A 12817-nucleotide genomic window follows, 5' to 3' on the forward strand; every position below is an offset into this window, starting at 1 on the left:
TGTAGCATTCTGATAAGAGAGCAAGACATCCTTGAAGTAGATAAGACTTTTTCGTGCATGTGTGTGTGTGTGTGTGTGTGTGTGTGTGTGTGTGTGTGTGTGTGTGTGTGTGTGTGTGTGTGTGTGTGTGTGTGTGTGTGTGTGTTCGGTGAAGACACAAAGGCGAGCTGAATTTCACTGCAGGTTATCCTGACCACAGAAATATCCCCCTGTTATGGCTGACCTCTGTATGCTTGACGCCTGAGTAATCATCAGAGATATTGTTCAGAGTTGAGCACACACACTTTTTATTTAAGTCTATCTGTGTTTTAACCAATCACCTACTGTGTGTGCATGACACAGCTAATGATCAGGCATTTTTGGGTTAAAACTGTTCCCCAACACTATTAAATGTTAGGGTAATTAGTTAATTAGACATCATTTAATACAGCCTAATTAAAAGAAATACACTTTTAAAAATATTATTAAACATTCAGTGAAAAATGTCTTTGCTTTGTTGAATAACATCAGAAATGTTTGAAAAATAATTATATATAATGTGTGCCTAATGATTTGTTTCTCTGTGTGTATACAGTTGCAATCAGAATGAATAAACCCCCTGAATTATTAGCCACCCTGTTTATTTTTTTCTCCAATTTCTGTTTAACATATTTCTAATCAGAAAAGTTTTAATAACCATTTTTTAATAACTGACTTATTTTATCTTTGACATGACAGTAAATAATATTTTGCTAATTATTCTTCAGGACACTAGTATACAGCGAAAAAATATATTGCTTACAGGGCTAATAATATTGACCTTAAAATTTATTTAAAAAAATTAAAACTGCTTTTATTCTAGCCAAAATAAAACAAATAAACTTTCTCCAGAAGAAAAAACAATATAGGAAATACTGTGAAAAATTCCTGAATCTGTTCAACATCATTAGGCAAATATTTAAAAAAGAAGAAAAATATTAATATATTATATTATAATATATATTAAATATTTATCTTCTTATTTTAATGTTGACCACTTAATACGTTTATATATTTATATTTAATATTAATATTTATATTTATATTAATATTAAAATTTTTACCTTTACTAGGTTGATTAAATATATTAGAATATAATAGAAAACACTGTGAAAAATGTCCTTGCTCTTTTAACATGAGAAATAACATGGGAAATATTTGAAAAATATTTATATTATATTTTAACAAATACTTATTAATTAAAGAATAATAATAATGCATAATAAATAAAACTTTTTATTTTTATTGTACATATTTTATATATATATAAATTTTATATATATATATAGCAGACATAATATAACAATCTAAAAAATAATAATAAATTAAATTCATTACATACATGAATTACATGTAATTATAACAAAGAAAAAATCCTACTTAAAATAATAATAATAATAATTATAATAATAATAATAATAATATAATAAAACCATAATGTTATAATAATTAAAAACATTTTAATTTAAATTTTTAATATTTAGTTCCTTATTTTAATGTTGAGCATTTAATACACTTTTATAATAATATTATTATTATATAATATTAATAACATAAACACTAATAACAATAATATTAATATTTTATTAGGCTGATTTAATATAAGAAAGATTTAATAGAAAAAACTGTGAAAAATGTCCTTGCTCTGTTAAATACCATGGGAAATATTTGAAAAATAATTAAATATACATTAATAAAATATATTAAGATTTAGTATACATAATATAAAAAATCTTAATTAATAATAATAACAATAATAATAATAATAATAATGATAATTTAAATACATTACATAAATAATTAAAAATAACAATAGATAATAAACAAAACATTTCTTATCTCATTTTAAATATTATATATATGTTTTATCATCATCATAATAATATTTATAAAAATAATAATAACATTTCTACCTTCACTAGGTTGATTTAAGTGGCTGTTATCTGAGAAAAACAGATAAGCTTTGGAATGTTGTGACTGGCCAATCAGAATGAAGTGTTCCAGAGTGCCGTGTGATCACTATATTCCAGATCTTTACCAACAAATGAAAACCCAACATCAACAAGTGAAGCCGTCTGGAATCTGTCGCTGTTATTATATGTGTTTCAGCAGACAGGAATCAGTGTGGAAGTGTGAATGTTTACCGAGTCCCAGCTGCTGTTGCTCTGCTGGGTTTCTCTGAGATGATGATGAGGATGAGGATGAGGATGGTCTTCGTGATCTTCATGCTCTTCTCCACCCAGATTTAACCTATGCAGAAGCTCCTCAAAATCTGAAGAACAAAGTCAATTATCAGACAGCAAGACAACAGATGAGCAGCATTACAAAGCGAACAGACTGCAGAGTATTACACTTTATATTACAATAGTGTTAGACTTTATTCAAATATAATCTGAGTGTAGTTTTACCCTCATTTAGTTCTGATTTTGATATACTTTCGTCTTGACTGTTTCTAATGTTGTCATTCTCATTTAGTCAAAGACTTCTAAAACACTTTATAATGTCATCAAAGGCTTATAGCCCTTTATCCTGCAGTCATACCGTGAAGAGTGAGACTGTTAGAGCCAAAATGGCTGAAGATGTAGTCCAGGAAGTACTGTGATTCAGGAAGGTGGTGTGCTTTCATACAGTCTCCGCGCAGGGCATGATAAAGAATATTTCCCAGCACAGCGTCCAGTTCTGTGTGAATGTGGTCTCCGTGAGGGTAGCTGCTCTCTTCCAGGACGTCCTTCATAGACAGACAGGCCTAAAACACACAGATGAACAACACAGATGTGGCCGTCAGCACGAAACATCCATCAAGTGTCGGTTTCCATCAGGTCTTCAGGGCATCGCTGTCATTCTCAGTGACAAAAGTCAAGTAGTAATTAGCATCTCTTTTACTCTTCAGATAAGCATCAGTGGTGACGGCTGATTTATGGAGCCCTTGTGAATCTTTTCCAAGTAGATTTCATTAAATGGGGCTTTTATTTTGTAATGCAGAAATAAGCTATTTTCCAACTTCTAATTCATGGTAAATAATAACAAATGGCTGGACAAAAGCACTATAAACCAGTTTGTTTATAGCAATATGGTAAAATGGAAATAATATAACGCACTCTAAAAACAATTATGCAACCCAAGCTCATTCTGGAAACGTAGCCCCGCGGACGTTTCTGGAGGCCGCGATTTACGTGGCCGGAGGAACGTAAAGGCCGCGTTTGGTTTTTTTCGAGCGAACGCTGCGGGGCGGTATGGCGCCGCTCCGCCCCTCCTCTTCGCGCTCGCCGGCCGACGGCTCGCCTCCGAGTGGAGGGCTTTCCCGACGCAATCAGTTTGTCCACTTAGCTCACAGCGTTGCGTCGGCGGAGCGGAGGCCCCGGAGGAGAAGCCGTAGCCGGCTGCGGTGGACGACGACCGGGATCGAGTCCGGGGAACAGCAGGTTCCAGAAATCAGATAAGACGAAAAACGGAATCCAAAAAATAAGGGCGAGAACGCGGCGGGATCTGAAAACGCGGTCGATATCGAAGACGAGGGCTTTTGCTTTTTTTTTTTTTTTTCGATCCGGCGGCTTTTCGTGCAAGAACAGCGCGGGTGCGAACGCCGCCCGCACAGCGGCCTCTCGCGGATCCGCGAAAACAAAAAAACGCTCGAATACGTACCTCCCGGGACGTAAATCGCGGTCCGCAGAAACGTCCGCGGGGCTACGTTTCCACAATGAGCTCGGGTTGCAATTATGGGTTGTTTTAACCCAATAGTGGGTCAAATAAGGACAGTTGGGTTGAAAACTGCCATTTTTAATTCAATTAAAAAATATAAACTGAAAAAATAATATAGAAAATACTGTGAAACATTCATTGCTTGAGAAATATCACTTGATAAATATTTGAGGGTGAATAATTTCGCTGTGTTATTACAGTTTTGCTAACGGTGTATAATAATATTAACAAAGCAGTTGTTCTAACCTGCTGAGTGTCAGGCTGATAGTGCTCCTCCATATCGTAAAACATCTTCTCCACACCCTCATATTCAGTGAGGTCTCCATGAGGAGGATAATCGGTGGTGAAGTTATGATCGTGATTGTGGCCATAGAGGTATTCGATGAAGTTTTGCGTCTCTGTTCCCCATCGGCCATCTCGTATGGCTTTACAGGTCTCGATCGGATCGCTCAGAAATAAACAGCATGCATGAGCCAACGTAAAGAAATCCTGCAACTGGACGCCCTGAGAACTGTTGTAGTTTCTCAAGACCTGCTGCAGATCCTCCACTGATAGACACTGAGATAGAGAGACAAAGCAGATAGAAGGAATTTTATTAATATCTATATTCTGATCACACATCAAACTTTACACTTTTATTCTGTCTATATTCTGATCACACACACATCAAACTTTACACTTTTATTCTGTCTATATTCTGATCACACACACATCAAACTTTACACTTTTATTCTGTCTATATTCTGATCACACACACCAAACTTTACACTTTTATTCTGTCTATATTCTGATCACACACACCAAACTTTACACTTTTATTCTGTCTATATTCTGATCACACACACCAAACTTTACACTGTTATTCTGTCTATAATCTGATCACACACACCAAACTTTACACTGTTATTCTATTTATAATCTGATCACACACACCAAACTTTACACTGTTATTCTGTCTATAATCTGATCACACACACCAAACTTTACACTGTTATTCTGTCTATAATCTGATCACACACACCAAACTTTACACTTTTATTCTGTCTATATTCTGATCACACACCAAACTTTACACTTTTATTCTGTTTATATTCTGATCACACACACCAAACTTTACACTTTTATTCTGTCTATATTCTGATCACACACCAAACTTTACACTTTTATTCTGTTTATATTCTGATCACACACACCAAACTTTACACTGTTATTCTGTCTATAATCTAATCACACACACCAAACTTTACACTTTTACTCTGTCTATATTCTGATCACACACACCAAACTTTACACTTTTATTCTGTTTATATTCTGATCACACACACCAAACTTTACACTGTTATTCTGTCTATAATCTGATCACACACACCAAACTTTACACTGTTATTCTATTTATAATCTGATCACACACACCAAACTTTACACTGTTATTCTGTCTATAATCTGATCACACACACCAAACTTTACACTGTTATTCTGTCTATAATCTGATCACACACACCAAACTTTACACTTTTATTCTGTCTATATTCTGATCACACACCAAACTTTACACTTTTATTCTGTTTATATTCTGATCACACACACCAAACTTTACACTGTTATTCTGTCTATAATCTGATCACACACACCAAACTTTACACTTTTACTCTGTCTATATTCTGATCACACACACCAAATTTTACACTTTTATTCTGTTTATATTCTGATCACACACACCAAACTTTACACTGTTATTCTGTCTATAATCTGATCACACACACCAAACTTTACACTTTTATTCTGTCTATATTCTGATCACACACCAAACTTTACACTTTTATTCTGTTTATATTCCGATCACACACCAAACTTTGCACTTTTACTCTGTCTATAATATGAACACACACACAGCAAACTTTACACTGTCATTATGTCTGTATCCTGAACACATTAAATGCATGCATTATTAATAGGAATTTATATCTAGAATGTACATTCTCATTTAAACATAGCATAAATCTTTTAATGCCAAACTGTATTTTGTATCTAATATTAGTTTATTATCAGTAATTCATTTCTTTTCAATAATTAGCAATAATTGTTTAGATTAACATCCGAGAAAATGGTATTTGGTTTAGGCTTCTTGAAAAATGTTAAATAAAAAATGGGATGCACATAAAATGTGACATTGTAAAACTTATGTAACTCACTGACACTTTTCAAAACACTTTTTTTTTTATAATTCATTGTAATACAAAGTTCAGTGTATAAAAACAGCCCTACATAACTTGATTTCAGCCTGCCAAAATATTACAGATACTCATTAACTACCACTGTCAACAAAAAAGAAATTAAACAAAATGACCAAGGTTTTATTAATGACTTTACTATTGTGGAGATTGACAGTAATTAGGATGTAAAGTGAGCCCATATCATCAATAACTAAAAGACAAAAAGTTAAATGCTCTAACGAATTATAAAATATAAAAATAAAATAAATACATATATAAAATTCAAATAAACAACTTACATAATTGACAGTACTGAAGTGTTTTGAGGCAGACTACTGATATACAATCAATATTGTTATTTCATAATGCAGTTATGCTAAAACATGCTTGGTTGTTTAACCCAGCGTTTGGTCAAATAAGGACAAACCCAACACTAGGCTAATTTTAAAATTATAATTTAAATAATTTCCACTCAGCTGTTGGTTTTGTCCATAATTGACAATGCCTTCTGTTAAAACAACCCAGCATTACACTTTTCACAGTGTACATTATATATTTTGTTTCTCAAAGACTTAAAGGAAACACTTTAAAGAAAACAGGTCGATAACATGCCAACGGGTGTTAAAGGGACTATCTTTTATGCTCGAAAAAGGAATTTGTCAAACCACAGGCCTACAAACAAAGAGATTAAACATGGATTAAAACGGTACCAGTTATAGCACACGGTCCTTGAAAGATTTAACCTGTTCACCACCAAAAACAAAAGTTGTGAACTCCCGTTAAAAACAGAACTGACTCTTTATTTGCCAACTGATTCAGATAATGCATACATTATTATAGTATAACGGCTAGTATTTCAGTCAGGTTATGAGGATGTCTCTAAAAATGTTATTTTATAGTCAGACTGGTGCTCTGAGATTGAGGTAAAGTTGGTTTTATATTCGCACAGTCGTTCATTTAAACGCTCCGAGATTGTTGATCACGTTAAATCGAATATTCGGTCTAAAATCGCATTTAATTGTGAGTTTAAAACAACATTGGCACTATTACATTGACTGTAAACAATATTTTGAAAGTCATTGGCTGCTAATATGATTTCTCTAATTCGCAAATAATACTTTTCTGAATTATATTATTGAAGAGAAAGTCTGAAAGTGCGAATACACAGTAGCCGACATTTGAAGTGTACCACCACCTTCCATCAAAGTTGTCCTAAAACTATTGAACAACATCTAATCTTGTCTATTTTTGATTTACTTCGAATGTTGACTACTGTAGGACCAATTTTACCTCAAGATTAATTCAGTCAGGTTGCATTTGTGCCTCTATAAGGTGCATTTATTGTCAGACAGGTGTAGCGCACGAGCCTTCAGCCGCGCTGGACCTCGACCTCTCCAAAAGCGGCAAATGCATTTACCTTTCCACACGACACACCGGAGCACTGCACACGGTTCTCCAGCCGCTCAAACACCGACACCAGCGCATCTTCAGACAGGTACTCCTCACCTGGAGACACCAGATCCACAACTTTCGCGAAAATCTTCTCTTTGTGTGTCTGCGCGCCGGTGAACGCGCACAGGCAGGCGCAACAGAGCACGAGAACACATTTAATCTCCATAATCAGTGCGCTCTGGGCTGTTATTCGGTATTAAGAGGGATTTTTCGGGGTGAGAGTGGTCCGAGAGACTGCACACACACACACACTCTCTCAGCAGCTTCACAGATCCGCACACACACGGCTGATACCTTCTCAGGTAGAGGCTCTTCCAGCCCTCTGATTGGCCACTGCAGCAGCTGCTCTCAAACACGTCCCATGGAGGAGGGGAGCCTCTTCCGCTCACCTGCCCTCAGGCTTCGGACAGGGTCACAATACAACACCTGCCCCCTCACTGAATAAACCAAACATCTAAAGTGAAGTGTGAAAGACTGGAAAGAACAGCAGAGGAGTAAAATCCTGCACACCAATGCATGAGAAGTCAGATCAGGCCTAACTACTCAAACACACAACTGATGCATTGAATAGATTTGATCAGTTCGGCCTTCATTGGCTGCTTGCATATGGATGTGCACACGACAATGCAGTCGACAAGTTTTGTTGGAGTTTATACATTATTATTGGAGTTGGTCTTACAACATAATGCGATTCCAGATGTTTTTTACTCGATTAAAGTAGGTTTCATTCACTATTGTTTCTTATTTCTGAGTAATTAATTGTGAAATTTAGCAAATCATCAGTGAACATTGTTTTTACTCCAATTTTGTTTTTAAAATAGAAAACAGTCAGCTATAAAGAAGACAGATTTTAACCATAAATAAAATAAAACAAATACATAAATAAATACTTAAATATACATATACACAGTCTTGAGAAAAGTTACTTTAAAAGTCAATAAAAATAAAGCAAAAATAATACTAACACATAGTAAAAATAAAATAAAATAACACACAGTATAAATATTTAAAAAAGTTTCGCGAGTTTTCAATAAATTACTTTAAAAATTGTTTTTTTTTCTTTTTTAATATTTCCCAAATGATGTTTAACAGAGCAAGGAAATTTTCACAGTATTTTCTCTAATATTTTTTCTTCTGGAGAAAGTTTTATTAGTTTTATTTCGGCTAGAATAAAAGCAGTTTTAAATTTTTTAAACACCATTTTAAGGTCAATATTATTAGCTCCTTCAAGCAATGTTTTTTTGATAGTCTCCAGAACAAACCATCATTATAATGACTTGCCTAATTACCCCAACTTTACCCTAATTACCCTAGTTAAGTCTTTAAATGTCACTTTAAGCTGAATAAAAGTGTCCTAAAAATATATAGTAAAATATTATTTACTGTCATCATGACAAAGATAAAATAAATCAGTGATTAGAGATGAGTTATTAAAACTATTATGTTTAAAAAATGTGTTGAAACAAACTGCTCTCCATTAAACAGAAATTGGGGGAAAAATAAACAGGGGGACTAATAATTCTGACTTCAAATATATATATATATATATATATACACACACACACACACACACACACACACACACACACACACACACACACACACACACACACACACACACACACACACACACACAACACACACATTTGGTGCTCAGCATAATTGAGTTTGAAAATGAATATTTTCCTCCATTTCTCAGTGAATATAGCATGTATTTTGTATGTTGGTGCATTTAAACAAAACAGATTATTAAACAGATAAATTTATTAAAATAATATTTTAGTCACCAAACATATTTAAAAATGAAACATGATACACTTAAATTCAAGCCAAAAATTGCTAAATAAATTACAACCTACAAAATTAAACAAATTAAACAACTAAATTTTTACATCTTTATATTTTCAATTATGTTATATTATGTTATGTTATATTCAGTAGGATTTTTAAATGTTTTAAAATAAGCTTCTCCTGCTCACCAAGGCTGCATTTATTTAATCAAAAATACAATAAAAATTGTAAAATTGTGACATGTTATTGCACTACAAAATAACTGTTTAGAAGTAGTTTAAAATTTCATCTAAAAAATTATTTTGTTAATTTTAGTTATGATTTTTTAGCTTCATTACTCCAGTCTTCAGAGTCACATGATCCTTCAGAAATCACTCTAATAATAATAATAATAATAATAATAATAATAATAATAATAATAATAATAATAATTTTATTGTTATTATTATTAATTGTAAAAGCAATAAAAGCAATAATGACTGTAGTAACAATTTCATTTTAAACTACATACAATAAGAAAGCATTTTTTAAAATTGTAGATTTTATATATAGATTTAATAAATGCTGCCTTGATGAAAGGAATCATTTTCTTAAAAAACATGAAAAAAACTGACCCCAAACTTTTGACAGGTAGTGTATAGTGTAGTATATATAATTTTTCTTTATCTCAGACAAAAGCATTAGGTTGCCAAATTAGTTGTGGTCATTATACTGTATGCAATATGTATATGTATATATATATATATATATATATATATATATATATATATATATATATATATATATATATATATATATATATATATATATATATATATATATAAAACACCATTATTGTTTAATACATTGCAGATATAGAAAACACATTTCGGTAAATATACAACACGTGTGCATAAACTCTAAATTCTTGTGTCTCCAGAAATCAAGTCTAAAATCTGGATAAGCATTTGACATTGTAAAAAAGCTGATAAACACACCCCCATGACCTCTGATTATTTAATAATGCAAGATGTTATGTTGCTTGGCAACAAACAGTTGACATGATAATATTAACTTGTACATAAAACTTTATTACTTAGTAAAATATAATTTTAATGATGATGATGATGATGACGATGTTTGTGACAAATGTAATGTATTTTGACTTTATTACACATTTTTAATGGAACAAGTGTGACTTATGGGGGATTAATAACAAATTACCTTTACATGTGTTTACTCATCTTTTCTCAGATGAATGATAAGCTGAAGATAACTGATTAAAATAATCTAAATGAACTGTTTTTATATAAGTCCATGTTATTTAACCAACGACTCATCCTACAAACATTCATTTAGGCCAACATGACTCATTTTTATAAGTCGTATCAGGTGGAAATAACACCAAAAGAAAACATTTACAGGTTATTAATTTTTACACTAATTAAACGTGGTAAAATCATAATGCATGGACTCACAAGCTGTATTGCATATTTACATATAAGTAAAAAAGTTGTTTTCCTCACTAAAATGAGAAATAAATGTATCATAAATGACAAAAGATTTAAGTTTACTGGTTTCATGCAAGACTAAAGTGTTGGTTTAGGTCCTTGAAATAGATTAAGTTATACATTTTTTATATTATACAACTATTATACAACATATTTTATCAGTAGGATCCGATGGAAACAGCACTTCAGGGTAACAATCACAGGTTCAGTGAATTGCTTAACAATTACACCAACATAATGCTTTTTGCATAATGTAAACAACAGCTTTACCTACAGTGTAACAGATTATTGCACAATATTCCTTAAGCTGAACTCAGCAAATCCATTCCAGTCATAGTGAAACTAAACTATGCTCTTTAACTCTGGTCTGGGGTTAAATCCAGCCGACTGATCCCGCACTGTAAATAAATATCTGTAAATTAGCAGTTCTTCATATTTTGTGATTCTGGCTTTATTTTATTTATTGCTTATTTCTGCTTTTGACGTGCATTGTGGAATCTTCATGTTTTTTCTAACAATGTTTAACCTTAAAAAGTTGTAAAAAGTGACGTTTATAAACATCTTTAATAGTTTAAAGTGATATATTACCTTTAAATACATTGATAGAGAGCAAACAAATAATTGAAGGTTGAACTTTTGCATGTAAAAATCTTTATATAGCATAGACAAACTTTCACTTATTAAACCTGAAGAAGAAAAAACCTGCTGTTTATAAATGCACATTAATGTGTGCATGCAGGACGTTTTATTTAGTGTTTACTACATTTCTGTATTTTTATTTTTACACATAATAAAAAAAGAGAATTTAATGGGAGCTTTAAAAGTGAGGTGTGGTTTAAGCATTTGTTAAAAGTTTCTTTATTTTACGTGCAAAAAAAGATTCAAGAATATTTTTTTGAGACAAATTAATCCATGCATGCACTAATAATATAAATGCTTTTTTTTTGCATGTAAAGAAATTTAATTTAATGAGTGATTAATCTAGAGCAACTAAAGTTTGATCAGATGCATAATTATAAACTTTTGCCTAAAATAAACTGTTGCTTGTAGAGTATATAAACGTGATTTATTTAATGCATGAATTTTGCATGTGAAATGTTTATTTAATAAGTAAATTTAGTTTCTTTTCTACAATAATATTAACTATAGTTGAAAATAAACCACATGCATCAACAAATAAACTATTGTAAAAAAAAAGTAAAGAATTTTTGCATGTAAAAGAAAGCCAGTTTATTAATTACATGCCACAAACTACATTTGAAGATACAGTATACTGTTTTTTTAGAAATATCCGTAAAAGATTGTTGTAAAGAAATGACTTTTACTGTAAAAAATATCCGTAAATGAATATTTTCCTGTATTTTGTGATTCGTATTTTTATTTTCCCACATTTATTTCTGCTTTCGAGTTGCATTATGGGAGCTTGATCTTTCTTCCAACAACTTTTATCCTTGATAAGTTGTAAAAAGTGACTTTTATTGTCATTTGTAAAAGTTAAAAGTGCTGTATTGTCTGGGTTGGTGTTGTATATTATGCTACAGGCGCCTTGTAATAAACTGCAGCACATTTTCTGTTACCTTACACTCTAGATATTACTTATTATACATTATATTATTTACTGAAATGTCAATAAAAGTCACTTTGTTAAACCGTAGAGTTGAATTTACAACATCAGAAGTGGACAGAGCAGAGATCAACATCCCATAATGCAATTCACAAACAGAAAAAAAACCCAAAACACACAAAAGATAGACATTTTTACAGTGTATATCTTTGTTATCATTTAATGATTTTTTTTGCATGCTAATATTTGCAAACATTAATGCATGCACCAGTGTGTTAGGCTAAACATGCATGCATAGGTGAAACTCTCCGAATTCAGTCCATGTCAGTTTAGTTTCCAGTCTGATTTCTCCTTAAGTTATTTTTGGAGTCAGAGTTAATGCTAAAAGAGCTCGATTGCGTCTCTCAGAGCAGATCAAAAGCCCTGTCGTAAATGTCATAAAGTTCTCCACTGCCTGATTGACCTCATTTCACTCAGTGATGTGCAAACAACATCCCTGAGAGCCGTTTGATTGGCTGCTGACTTCTCACTTCCTGTCGACAAATCCTTCACACTCAGATCATGTTTGCAGTAGAAACAGGCCTCATCTC

At 32.2% G+C, this 12817-nt stretch overlaps 1 protein-coding gene across 4 annotated transcripts in view; it reads right to left on the reverse strand.

The window, feature by feature from the left end:
- slc39a4 (solute carrier family 39 member 4) overlaps window positions 1-7659 on the reverse strand; it is a 26625-nt gene extending 18966 nt beyond the window's left edge. Inside the window, exons 1-4 of one of the 4 annotated variants that reach the window (XM_088651440.1) lie at window positions 7348-7659; window positions 3964-4275; window positions 2560-2764; window positions 2163-2290 (exon numbers count right to left, since the gene is read on the reverse strand). In XM_088651440.1, the coding sequence (XP_088507566.1) occupies window positions 2163-2290; window positions 2560-2764; window positions 3964-4275; window positions 7348-7548 (846 nt within the window). In that variant the 5' untranslated portion in view covers window positions 7549-7659. Of the gene's footprint in view, window positions 1-2162; window positions 2291-2559; window positions 2765-3963; window positions 4706-4972 lie in introns of all 4 variants that reach the window. The other 3 variants (XM_088651441.1, XM_088651442.1, XM_088651443.1) reach the window with 3 other exon arrangements.
- Window positions 7660-12817: the final 5158 nt, after the last annotated feature.

Source organism: Danio rerio, chromosome 19 (genome assembly GCF_052040795.2).
Source record: "Danio rerio strain M-AB ecotype USA chromosome 19, GRCz13ab, whole genome shotgun sequence".
In the NCBI taxonomy this organism is placed as follows: domain Eukaryota; kingdom Metazoa; phylum Chordata; class Actinopteri; order Cypriniformes; family Danionidae; genus Danio; species Danio rerio.